General features: G+C 36.0%; 1 protein-coding gene across 8 annotated transcripts in view; it reads right to left on the bottom strand.

Annotated features, from left to right (window-relative positions):
* Positions 1 to 11,057, bottom strand: part of ldb3a (LIM domain binding 3a) — a 44,551-nt gene extending 33,494 nt beyond the window's left edge. For 6 of the 8 annotated variants that reach the window (XM_082154138.1, XM_082154143.1, XM_082154141.1 and 3 more), the window contains exons 1-2: positions 8,456 to 8,604; positions 8,139 to 8,332 (exon numbers count right to left, since the gene is read on the bottom strand). In XM_082154138.1, the coding sequence (XP_082010264.1) occupies positions 8,139 to 8,234 (96 nt within the window). In that variant the 5' untranslated portion in view covers positions 8,235 to 8,332; positions 8,456 to 8,604. Of the gene's footprint in view, positions 1 to 8,138; positions 8,333 to 8,455; positions 8,633 to 10,925 lie in introns of those variants that run through there. The other 2 variants (XM_082154139.1, XM_082154140.1) reach the window with 2 other exon arrangements.
* Between the last annotated feature and the right edge of the window lie 3,032 nt (positions 11,058 to 14,089).

Below are 14,089 nucleotides of genomic sequence, written 5' to 3'. Positions count from 1 at the left end.
ATGATACTGTTGCTTTGTGCTGGGGTTAGCAAAACTAATGGCAGAAGGAAAAGGAAGGGATCATGGAAAAACAAAGGCTTTGAGAGACTGGGGGTGGATTACCAGGCCTGGCACACAAAACATGCATTAACTCCCCATTCTCAGCTCATTCCAATTGATGCCTGGATGAATGAGTGGCTGATATGTCAGCTCAAATCTCCTGCGCACTCACAACAGCACAAAGGAGCTGTTCTGTGGGTCAAGTGAAATACAGGAGGGAAGTAGGACTCAGAGAAATCTAGAGAGAGAAATTTGATGGCTGATTGGATGGACAGATCGGCTGTCCATCAAAACAAGTCAACATGAAATCAAAATACATCCAATATACTTACTTAAGAAATATTCCTGGTCTTGTGCATGATTGCTATGCATCATTCCAATGCAAAATATGATTGTAATCTTTCCACTTTGCATGATCTATTCAACCCCTTATGGATAAAATCAAGATAATTGATTAAATCCCACCATTTTTTTTTCTTTCTCAGGGAATATCCTATTTCCATCAGCATAAACAACCATTCAAAAGTTTGGGGTTGGTAAGATTTTTTTAAATCTAAAAATTTTGAAAGAAGTGTCTTATGATCACCAAGGCTGCATTTATGTAACCAAAGCAAAAACAGTAATATTGTGACACATTATAAAATAACTGTTGTCTATTGTAATATGTTTTAAAATGCAATTCCTTATGAAAATTTTAAAAAGCTGCATTTTCAGCATCTCTACTCCAGTCTTCAGTGTCACATGATCCTTCAGAAATCATTCTAATATGCTGATTTTCTGCTCAAGAAACATTTCTTATTAATATCAATGGTAAACACAGTTGTGCTGCTTAATATTTTTGTGGAAACCACGATAAAAAAATGCAGGATTCTTTGATGGATAGCATTTTGATGGATAAAATATCATTAAAAGAACAGCATTTATTTCCAATAAAATCTTTTGTAACATAAATGTCTTCACTGTCACTTTTGATCAATTGAATGCATCATTGTAGAATATAATTATTTTTATTATTCTATCTATATCTTACTGACCCCACATTTTTTAATGGTAGTGTACATCAAATTACTGTGCTGAAATTACTCATTGTAACAGCTTTCAAAATGTTTCTTTTCTGTGTGTTCCACAGAAGAAGAAAAAAAGAAAAAAAGATATATATATAATTTTCCGGGTATGTAAAGTATGAGGATGAAACCAGTCCTTTAAGGCAAGCTTTGAATTAGTATCCTTGTTCTCTGCAGATTCTAAGTGAACACACCAAGATCTACACCAGTCATATTTTGAATTGACAGTCATGTTGTGTCAACATCTGAAATGGTGAAGACTTGATCAGTTACATAAGACTAAAGTAGCAATACTTACTCATGATTGAAGCCCGAGTACTTAACCAGATGGCCTCATTTATGCTAACAAGACCGAAAAGAATCCGACACCATATGAATGCAATGCGACCTGATCCTCCCCTGCTGTAGCACCCCTCATATAAGAGCCTCATATAAACCTGCCCGACAGCAAATGAATAAAACACATGTGAAAAAGAGCAACATTTCAATCACAGCACATCAAAGCCAACCTGATGAGTTATCAGAGAACAAGCTTTGGATAAAGAAAACCCCACATTTCTGTATTGCTGGATGAAAGCATGTAGTTTTGGTGGATGCTGGTATGTAACAGTCTTCTTCAGCACGACTGACTTGACCTTCAGAAGCCATCTAAAAACAGCTCTGCCTGTCAGCAGCACCAGCTTCAGGCTCTCACAGCACACACCAAGACCGGGTACTTGCTGCCTACTGGTTTGGGACTATCTGAGAGAGACTATTATATATTAACATTATTTACACCAGTATTAAGAATCACACAACTTTCTACTGACTCATTTTCAAACTTCATGAAGAGCGTTTTGAGTATTTTTGTTTCCTGACTTAATAAATTGGGTTTTTAATCGCATTCTTTATGACGTGTGTACAAACAACATCAGATTAGTCTAGTGAACCAGAACAGAATGACACCAAGTCCTAACCTGGTGTGATATTTACAGCGACAAGCAATTTGTCACAAAACACAAAACTAATGTGCGAATCGACACAACCTCAGTTTGTAATAAGATATTTGATGTTCAATGTACAGTTTTGTGGAGTGTGATTTTGAACCAAGGATATTTCACAGAAACAGAAATCAAATAAACAAAATATTGTTGCAGTCAAACAAATCAGAATGTTTTGCACCACATTCACTTGTTCCAACAAAAATTATTCATTCATAGCTACATTACAGGGGTATAATTTCCAGCAATTACTGAAAATTCATTTCTACTATATTTTTGTTAAGAAAACATTAAATGAAACCTCTTAAATCTGTTAGTTTTTTTAATGTTTTTGAAAGAAGTCTCTTAATGCTCACCAAGGCTGCATTTATTTAATCAAAAATACAGTAAAAAAAAATTACTGTTTTTTATTTTAATTTTTTTTAATGGTATTTCTTCCTGTGATGACAAAGCTGAATTTTCAGCATCATTAATCTAGTCCTCAATGTAACATGATCCTTCAGAAAGCATTCAGATATGCTGATTTGCTGCTCAAAAAACATTTCTTCTTATTATCAATGATATGCTGTTTAATACTTTTGTGGAAAGCGTGATAAAAACAATTTTCAGGATACAGTGATAAATAGAAAGTTCAAAACAACAGCATTTATTTGAAATATAATCTTTTACATTTTTTTTGTGTAAAAGATTATCAATTTAATCATCAATTTAATGTGTCCTTCACATATTTAGTCATTTGTTCGTTTAGTTCAATTTTCATGGACTTTTAGTTCACTTTCATTATTTCCTGTTGTCTTTGTTAATGTTTCCTGCTCTTATCAGTTATCATGGCATTTAATTTACATTTACATTTACATTTATTCATTTAGCTGACGCTTTTATACAAAGCGACTTACAATTGCTATATATGTCAGAGGTCGCACGCCTCTGGAGCAACTAGGGGTTAAGTGTCTGATCATCTTAATTTGATCATCACACCTGTTAGTCTTTTAGTTCATTATCATTGAATACTTAAGTTCCTGTGTTTCCTCAGTTCATTGTCGGCTATTGTTTGTTTGTGGACACGCTGTAACACTGTTCTTTCCTCAAATACCTTTGGATTGGAACTTAGACTTATCTTTGGACTCCTTAAACTGCGACACCTTGCAGAATAAATACCTTGCAGTATTAATTTCAAGAAAAATATCGAACTTTCGAAAGGTATATGTTGCTAAAATAAATATAAATTTTTGTAGTGGAACCAGTGAAAATACATATTATAAAACAATTTATAAATACAGTTAAATATATAGTACACGACACATGACTAATATAGCCCCTTTTTATGTAATCTAGCTCATGGGAACAGAGAATGCAATAATCAGCTTTAAAAAAATGAAGTAGATTTGTGTTCATCTGCCAGCATAAATTTTCTTGAAGACTGACTGGAATGTACAATTTCCCTCAGATTATTAGAGGCGTGTAGAGAGATGTCATATAAGCAGTCCAGCATTGGAAAGCCACAATGAAAATAAACACTGTTGGGAACACTCTCATCAGGGGTGTTGTGCTATTTCTAGAAACTAAAAAAACTAAAAAATAAACTTTGAATGCCGTCCAAGTAAAGAGACAGCTACATGTGTGTCATTATTCCAACACACCCGTAGCGTTAATGCAGATCAAATTCAGGCCAACCATGAAACTCAATCTTCACAAGCTTTAACTGGATGCTCAGTGAATACCATGTGAACGGGAGTGAACCTTAATTTAAAACTTCCATATCTGAACACCCAAATACCACTTCACAAAGGTGAAACACTATTCCACCAGTTGGTGCTCTAAGGGACACCAGGAGAGCTTTAATAATATGTTAATAATATGCTGTGTTTATTAAAAGGCTACTGCAAGTGCCCTTCACCGGATGAGACATTCTCAAAGTACTTTGGCAGATCATAAACAGTGCATCAATGTTGACATTTAAATGTAACTTCATTTCAGAGGCAAATATGTTTCTAATGACACAACAGTGTCAAATGAAATGTCAGAGAACATTAGTATAAGCATAAGGTAATTAAGTGCTGGGTAACCCCATAACTTTCCTCTTTTATACTCGCGGTCCCAACCTCCCTCCATTCCTTTCCTTAGAGAATTCAATAGGTCATAAGATGTGCTATATTGTAGATTCTACAATGGCTAAAACAAGCTTTGATTATAACCCATATTTTATAGCTACATTTTTTTTTTTATTAAACCGGTATTGTTTTAATGCATCTAGTGATTTAAGTTTACACATTTTTGGATAATTTAAACAGTTGACCTTTTATAACTTCCAAAGCCATTTCTGCCATTTGCCAATGTCACTGGTCACACTTTATACAGGTGTCCTTAAATTGTTGGGTACAAAGTACTTTTTCTGTTCATGTATTGCAAAATTTTTGCTGCTATTGGGGTGGAATATAAAAACACTGCTGCAATTAGTTATCCCAATTTAAAATTCAACATTAGAATAACTAACAAGTGTCAAATTCAACTCAAAAACGTGTTTGTGCTGCCTTAAAAGTTTAGTCTTTTTTGTTGTTGTGCAGAGTAGCCTAAATCTGAGCAGGTCTCAGAAATGAGTGTGGGTGAATTTTATTGGTGATGAATGTGATTTTTACATTTGTGTACATTGTTTATGTGTGAACGCATGTTGAAACTCACTGAAAAAAACATTTGGATATTTGAGCTATATCAAGAAAAAAACCCGCTAAATTTTAAGTTGTGTCAACTAATTCCTACAATAATTTGTACAGTGTAAGGTTAGGGACAGGTTTGATGAGTAATTATAGATATATGATTACAGAAATTAATAACATTCAGGTATTTTTAAATACACCGAATAAGTACAACATAAAAACATGTATGTATGTACACAAAAAGTGCATTGTATCATAGGCTACATAAAGAAATACATAGACACTTAAAATAAAGTAGGACCCTTTTGCTTAATTACTATGATAAAAGTATTATTTTCCTTAGCAGTTTCTTTTCATCCAAACCACCCAGAGGTATTTATATCCCTCATCTGCTGCTTTCAGTTTGAACTGAATTGCAAGTTCATGCTTTCTGTGTGCCATCTGTTACAGTCTGAGCTGCTCTCAGCCAAAAGAAATCCTCATTTCAGCACCTAGCGCTGAATGAGAGCACATAAACAGGATCATCTGCCAACATTTCACCCAATTCAGAAGGACCAGTATATTAGCCCAAGAACGTTAAAATGTAAATTGTATATCGTCTGTTATGCATAAAAACATTTGAAAAGTTCCTACACTTCAAAACACTGTCAAATTAAGTACTGTATGTAAACAAAACCAACAAGACAATACTTCTCATCAGTCTGGAATACTGATAGATTTCAAAATAGAAATATGGTTTTAAATGTGGGATCTGCATAAAATCATATATCATCTTACCTTAAGCTTTAAACTTATTCTTAATAATTATGTGAGACCAAACAAGCCCCTCCCACTCTCCGATATCCCATGACACAGCCAACACAGCGCTCTGCAGAGCAGACGAGCAGCATCCACGTCTCACACACCGGCTGACAGCCAGACGATCGTGTCTGCGCTAAATTTCGGCACTGTTTGTCTTCGCTGTGAAATTATACCACTATTAAAACATCTCGATACAGCCAGCCTAACTTAGGCAATAGCCCTCCATTAGGCTTCATAACAAACAAGCTAGTCTGCTGTTGACGCAAAATCACGTCATGCAAGTTCGGAAATGCCACCAAAAATGCACCCAAACTTTCAATATATGAATTGCCTTTGTATGAGTTCTTGTGTTTTGTGATAACACAATATAGTTTTCATAGACTCACAATCAGGTGAGTCAGTGATTCAATGACCCATTCATAAAGTCAGTGGACAAGAATGAATTAGCCAGTTTGAACGAATCAGTTGAATTAATAATTCTATGATTCACTTATCACAACTTGCCACCCCCATTTAGATAAATGGTATTTAAATGATAATGATTTTAAATGATAATGATACTTTAGTGTGTAAAAGATGATCAAAAATATGTAACTTTACTTTTTATAATAAATAATTATAAGAGGGGTGCCTTTTTTTTTTTACTTGAGTGCCTGCCCTCCCAAAATGTCTGTGCACGGCCTTGTTGCAGTATCACGTGAATCATTATAATATGCTTATTTTCTTCTTCTTATCAATATTGAAAAAAGTTGTGCTGCTAAATATTTACATGCTGTTGATCATTTAATGCATCACCCATATTTTATATTATTTAAAAAACATATATATCTAATTATTCCTCACTCTCAGTCTCAACAGTCCAGAAGCAGCAACAGGTCAAATACAGTATCGCATGTGTTAACATTCAGAGCAAAGTCTCCGGGACTGAACTGGAATTCTCACTGGCTGATCAGTAAATAGCAACCAGGCTGTCTGTCTCCAGTGGGCTGGTGAATAACATTCATCCTCTTAAGTTACACGAATCCTCCTCAGACCTACTAATGTGATACTCACAGCAGATCTACGTCTTGATTCAAATACAGAATAACCAAGCACGTCTTGCCTCCTTTACAGCAGGCCACCACACCTGTGTGTTGCTTTTATAGAAAAGCCCCCCTGTTGAGCCACCCGACAGCCAGAACAAAAGTAAGTATTAGGTCCCACCTGTCACTCTACAGTAACTGGCTAGGCCCTGTGCTACTGGTCTTTGTAGAGAAGACAAACAGACCTGCCACACACCTCTTGATTTAGATATTCTTAGAAACTAGTACAGTGTGGCCAAATAGCTGTCAAATTCTGCAAATAAAAGGCCTAGAAAAGCGTCAGAAGATTCCAATGTGCATTAGGATATTGTCAAGGGTGTTTACGTCACTGTAACATGACTAATTCGGTGGGCCAGCAAGGATAGTGTACCAAACAGACATTCTTCCTGACCGCAGGCTATGTTGGCAGAGGTGACAAAATGGCAGTGCATCATCTCTCTGTGGCGTGTATTGCCACCGTTTGACCGCTCAAATCACTGTCTGACATTTTTTACACAAGAGGATCTATTTTTTCAAGACCCTCGAATGCCAGCAACATACTGGGCCAGTGAATCTGTCCTCACTAGACATCTGAGAATAGCAAGGTGCATATGCTGTGGACTGTGCTCTTCCAACACAAATCACACAGATAACCGATAAATTCATGGTCAAACGCAGGTCAAATGTTCTCTGGGCTGTTCTTGTTACCCTTTCAGCGAGTAGAACGTTTCTACTAGGTCTACTATTTGCACTTTTGCAGAGATATAACTGTTACAGTAATATGATGACATCTCGCCCTTCTGTGATATTTGACCTTCCTTTCTCACACCACTCCCAAAATAAAGCCCTTAAAACACCCTTTTGAACTCATTCATGCTGAATTCCTTGTACAATTTCACAGAACTAGATGTTTAAGAAAAGCATTAGTCATCGGGCTTCATGTTACACGCAAGAATAACAGCGGAACGAGGATAAATCGATTTGAGTGTAATGAACTGAATGCACACACTACAATCAATACTGTACATCTACACTGTAAATATGGATTTACATGGTGGTCTTATGAGGTTCCCCAATAAAGCAGCATTGCAGAAAGAACATAAAATCATTAATGAAAAGCAGTTCACAATATCAAATCGTACCAAAAGACAAACTTCACACCAAGACACCAATCACTTCTTTATAACACCAAGCAGACATGCCCTATGCAAGTTTCCAAATCAAGTAGAATCATATAATATAATATAGAAGAAGCATATTCATTATATGATGAATAATATAACCAACATAACAAACAATTCTGGATCAGCAACAGATCAGCACAAGATCAAGTACCAAGATAACAGTGAATGAATGAACAATTAAATTGAATTAATATTGGAGTGAAATGCTTAAAGCTCTCATTCAGAAAAATGAGTATACTGTACTTGTGAAAACATCAATAAAATCTATTAGACTCATTGATACAGATTCAGAAATGAGTAAACAGTGCCGAACTAATGAATTGCTGTCTTTTTGGCCAGGATTTTGGGGTCTTACCCTAGAAACGGTGAGGGGCATGTTGAAGTCCTTGCCTCCTTGCAAACGGAAGCCCCAAGGCGAAGGTCCAGTGAGTGACACGTTGTAAGAAGTCATTGTTCAAAAAAGCCTGTGTATTGTTTAAGCAACAAAATTTCTCCAAACGGATGGGGAAAATGGATTTGGGAGGGGGCGGGGCACGTGCCAAACAGCCTCTGAAAGAAGAAGAAGAAAAAAGTGTAAAAGGAAGGTAACACTCACACCTCTCCAAAAAACGTCAAAAAACTGCAGGCCAAAAGGGTCAAAGTAACAGCGTAAAACAATTAATTCAGGCCCACCCGAATACACTGCAAACTAACTGGAGCAACAGAGAAGAGCTATGAGCCAGAGGAAGAGTATTCTTGCCTACTCGGATGAGCTGGACAGACAGCCTAAGAATAGCTGCCCCTCTGCCGACACCGATAGCACTATGGCATTGGGGGGAGGGGGGAGGAAGGGGTACTTATATGGCATGTAAGGGGACACCCAGAATGCCAGGCCTCCAATGATTCACAGGGCTAATATAGTCCCCTCTTAGGCTAAAAGATTTTTCTAGACTCCTTTCTTAGGGTGCCTCATCTGGATCATGCACAGGGACCTGGGATAGTGATTATATGAAAACTGAATTCATAATGTGTTTTTGGTAAAGAGTCCAAGTGCAACCTGGCTGATTCTGAAAAAGGGTTAACAAAAGGTTAGAGCTAATTGGCTTCCCCAATGGACACAAACAAGCTTATATCATGCATTCACAATGCATTCTTGGATTGAATTATCACCTGTTTAAATGAAGTGTCTATTAATTTTATCACTACTGTTTAGAATTCTTTAAAGAAATTTATATTCTTTATTAATCTAAAATGTATTAAAAAAAATTTAAAGTGTTAATTTCAAATGTTTATATTTCAAATACATGCTGTTGTTTTGAACTTTCTAATATCAAAGAATATTGGAAAAAATAATGCATCACAGTTTTAATAAAAATATTAAGCAGCACAACTGTTTTCAACATTGATAATAATAAGAAATGTTCTTTTGAGTACCAAATCAGCATATTAGAATGATTTCTAAAGGATCATGTGACAGTGAAGACTGGACTGGCTGCTGAAAATTCAGGTTTGCCATTACAGGAATAAATTACATTTTAAATATATATATTAAAACAGAAAATGATTATTTGGAATTGTAAAAATATTTCACAATATATTACTGATTTTACTGGTTTTTTATTCATATAAATGCAGCCCAGGTAAGCATAAGAGACTTCTTTCAAAGACATTAAAAAAATCTTACCGAACCCAGAGTTTTAACTTCATTAATATAATGACATTATTAATTATTAATATAGGAGGTAATATTCTCTTATTATTTATTTCTTTATTGCAAACACAAACCTTGAATGGCATCTGAGATTATGTTATCCCAAACATCCAGAGGCATCTGGAGGTTTTTTTAATGAGCAGCTTTAGACAAAGAACAAGTGGCAGTGAGAAACGCCTGATATGCTCTTATTGCCCTCAGAGAACTGAGATAAGAGGAACTCTCGTGCACCGGCACTCTCTCCTGCCATCACAAGGTCCACACTGAGACATTAGAGAGAAGATAACCACTGAGGACCTGCCTGTTCGCCCTGCCTAATTTGGGAGACCTCTAGTTAGCAGCTAAGTTTAGCCCTCTTTGTCAATGGAAGAATTTGAAGTAATACTGTACATGAATGTTCAACAATCAGGCCTTCATAGGCAGAGAACAAACATGCAAACCCTGGACAGTGTGTGACAATTGATTCATTATGATGTCTTGACAAAGACAATACTATTTATTGTAAAAACCTGTATTAGGGTTTTTAGGACTTTTCTGATTCAATCTTACAAGATCTATGGTTTTCCCATTATGGGCCAAAATTACATAAAATGTGTGACTGTAGAAACTCTTCACTCCTCAGACACCAAACTTTCAAAGAGCTTTAGCATGTCTGTCCGTCCGTTTATCTTATTTGTCTATCTGTCTGTGTATCTTTCTTTCTTATCTGTCTGTCAGTCTACCAATCTATAAATGTAGATATATGTACACAGATAAATTATGTAAGTATCACATATCATTTTTTGGCTCATAATACATTTTTATATAGCCCAGTTTATCAGCTGGGTTCCATTTGTACTGTACATGATCTGCACAACCAACATAAATCCAAACAAAAATGCAACCGGATATTGTACTAATTGATTTATGATTAATGCCTGCATAAACAGTATTTATGTAATGTCCCTCATGTCTATTTAGTGTCTGTATCAATTACTGTATTGTTGAAAATAGTTTCTATTCTAAATACTTAATGTTTGCTAAGGTTTCCCAGGAAAATATTGCCCTTTAAAGAATAGAAGAAAAAAAAAAAAAAAACCTTTACACCTGAAGATATGCCACAATACACAAAATAGTAGGCTAACCTAGTTACTAACTTCAATAGACAAATATTTAGGATATCATTGGATTTTTGACCAGATAGATAGCTAGCCAATACCAGATTCAACAAATTCAAAACAATATCAACACGCCACTGGCTAGAATAGTATATGTTTAGACTCACGTTATATTTATAGTAGGTTTGGTAAAACTCATGAAGCCCTAACTGAGAGCAGAGGCATGAAGCCTACAGAAGAAATGCTGTCACGCGACTGCAGCCACTGAGCGCCTCGAGTACAGTGTGAAGCCTCCATTTCCATTCAACAAATCATTAAAAACAAACAACTTTTTCCAAGTTTTGGTTCAACCTACATTGCATTCTAAAAGTTGCTTGTATTGTCAGCCGCGAGCCTTGCAGTTTTGAGTCGCTCCGCATCCCCCAGAGGAGAGCTCTGTCACTCATGCCTGATCCGTGGAACCCCCGGTGTTGTACGTAAGCACAGCGGACGCAAAATGACCAATCATACTATGCTGAAGGCTTAGCTCATGAATATTAATTAAGGAATGTGGCGTTCCCCCAGTAGGTCAACCTGATTCGCCGAAATGCAGACCCGGAGCTAATCACCTGTCGAATTAACGAATCATCACATGGTGAGTATTTTGGTACATGAATATTAATTAGCTTCTGTGACTGACGTGTTAGTGGGGTTTCCAAGCAACGCCAGCATGATCTAATAAATATTAATGAGCTATGTCTTTTTAATAGTAGGGTTCGTAATTTCTCCCACGGGACGGGGAGGCGGAGGGCGAGGGATTTTCATTAGAGAAGAATTATTAAAGAGACAGTGGTCCCGCTATTGCCCTTGTCAACTGTTTTGGAAATGAGTCAACCTAACATCTTACCCTTAAAAAGGCTCGAAACGCCTCAGGCATTCTGTAGGAACCTATATTTAATTTACTAAATGTAATTATCAACCACTGGGTACTGGGTTCTGCGTATTAAACTACTGCATTTGGAATATTTAACTATGTGTTTCGGCTGTTTTAGTTAAACCTAGAAAAAAAGCACATTAAACCAGAAAGCTATTGCTGTAGGCCTATTATATAGCTAGTAAGCTGGTCTCCCAGGCCAATTGGTTCTCTGCTGGTAGTTGGTAGCCCAGCCTAAAAGGCCTGAGACTAGGCTGGAGACCATAACATTCTTAGTCTAAATTTCACTGACTTCGTCTTTCATGATTTAGATAGCTTCTGTTGTTGATTATTTTGCAGTAATACATATTTTTTTTCCCAAGCTGAGAATTGGAATATAACTGCGAGCTAAATGTAATTAATATTATTTATAATACCCGCAGATGTACACTTGGCATGGTTTAGAGGTTTGAGGATAACGACAGACCCCAGAGGACACATCAGTCACAGTGTCTGAATGAATGACTGCTGTTAGTGACACACTTGAGGGGGTTTTCCATGCCACATCAGGTTATGATGCAGATCCTGCCTCCCTAGAGCACGATACATCTAACTGCCAGAGTTGGTGTAAGACTCGAAACATGTAGGCTAGTTATACAAGGCCTACAGTATGAAGTAATAATAATAATATAAAACACAAAAAGAAAACAGTGCTAAGAAATGCTTTTGTTACTTTTCCAATCCATTTACATAAAGGACTATTGGGCAGAGCTGTGCAAACATTTCTTGCGGCCATGTTTAATGTCATATGTGGGTTTTTTTTAAGAGCCACTGCTGAATTGGCAAATGGCACGTTGCCCACACGAGGGAATTGTCTGAAAGAGCAGATGGTTCATTGTTTGAAATGGTTCAGTTGCAATGAACGACTCTGTAAGAGCATTTTAACCACAGACAACATGCTCTATGAATGATCCAGGGTACATTTGAGACTGAAATGTCCAATCAACACATTTTACCCTCATACCACCGCAGATTTTATGCCCAATATTTCCAAGCCTATACTGGACAGAATTCTAGAATTTATACTACCTTTCAAAATGTCCAAAAGCCATATTGAAGGATGCAACAAGTGTTTTGCATTCACCCACAAATTTGCACACATTCCAAAAGGTGTGCTCATGCAGTTCAGCATGCGGCCAGAGGGGGGCAGATGTGTTTATCCTCTGGGTCTATTCAACCAGTATACAATTAACTCACTACTGGCAGAACCATAGCAAGAGAATAATAGGCCTATAGTAAAAGTCTGCATCCCTCCCTATTTATTGAGTTCCTGTTAGAGTAAAAGCCATTCTTATAAGCAACTTTTACTATTATCCCCTAAATGCAAATTAAAAAACCTATAAGTTATGGTTGAGAAAATTGATGACCAAATCATTACTGACAGGCAGCATGTGTTGATAAGGACAGCACTGTCTAAAGGCTAGAGAAACATCTCTATTAATAGAACAGATATTTTATAAGTTCAGTGATGATGTCACTCGACACAGTAAATATCCCTTTCAAAGGAAACATTACAATAACACTTGCAAATTTGATTATGAAAGAACTTGCTCCTCAACATATTTTATTGAAAAAGGAAACAATGTGTAGAACTGCAGTTTTATTTAAAAAATAAATAAATAGGAGCAACTACATATAATAGAGTTACAAATATACAATAATGTTCTCCTTGGTGTCGGAGACATACATATATATACGGTGTCTTTCATTTAAATGGATACACATTAACAAATATAAACTCGGATACAATCTGACTTAACAATATAAACAGTCCACAGACTGTCATCATCTGGACAAATAAATGATTCCTTTACATGAACAAATAAACCACTCAACAAACACTAGATCTAACAAAGAGTGTCACAATGTTTATTTGCTAAACGTGTCTTCCAGAACTATCTAGAAGAGCAGCCACCATCACATTTGAGGTATAGTCAGTCTTTCCGACCTGTCGTTGAGTAAAAAGGCAATATAATTGTTTAAACATTAATAGCTGACTATGATTTGATTGTGTACTCTAAAGTGATTATTTAAATTACTTTTTTTTTTATTGAAATTGAACACAACTACATTTTTACAATATTAAAAATCAACTTGTCTGTAGAGGTGGATGTACATGTGAGCATATGAACGATATTCATATAGGGTCATTCATCTTCATGTATTTAAACACACAGCAGCATGTATGAAATCAGTTGCAAATTCTCTGTTGGCGTGATTTACAGAGATAATGATGTGTCCCTACTTCAGGCATATTAATTATGTGGTTATGAATTGTGTGCTGTTTGAGAGATTACAAAGAAAAAAACTTTTCTCTCTCCAATCACTAGATTAAATTGTTAAAAAAGATGATAAACAGATGATATCCGTCTTATGATTTATAGTGAACTGAAAATCTCTGTTTCTACTTTCAATAATGTGATAGCACATATTTGCAAACTATGATAAAATGAATTCCACATTCTTAATGCTGAAGTTCTCAGGGTTCTACTGAACTAGACAGTTACTTTCAGAGGCCATTAATAATATTATAAGACCTTTACAAATAAAAACACATTTACTGCATA

Source organism: Leuciscus leuciscus, assembly GCF_965113295.1.
Source record: "Leuciscus leuciscus genome assembly, chromosome: 22".
NCBI classification, from domain to species: domain Eukaryota; kingdom Metazoa; phylum Chordata; class Actinopteri; order Cypriniformes; family Leuciscidae; genus Leuciscus; species Leuciscus leuciscus.
The sequence above is the reverse complement of the archived record's forward strand: the minus strand, read 5'-3'. Positions and strand labels throughout refer to the sequence as shown.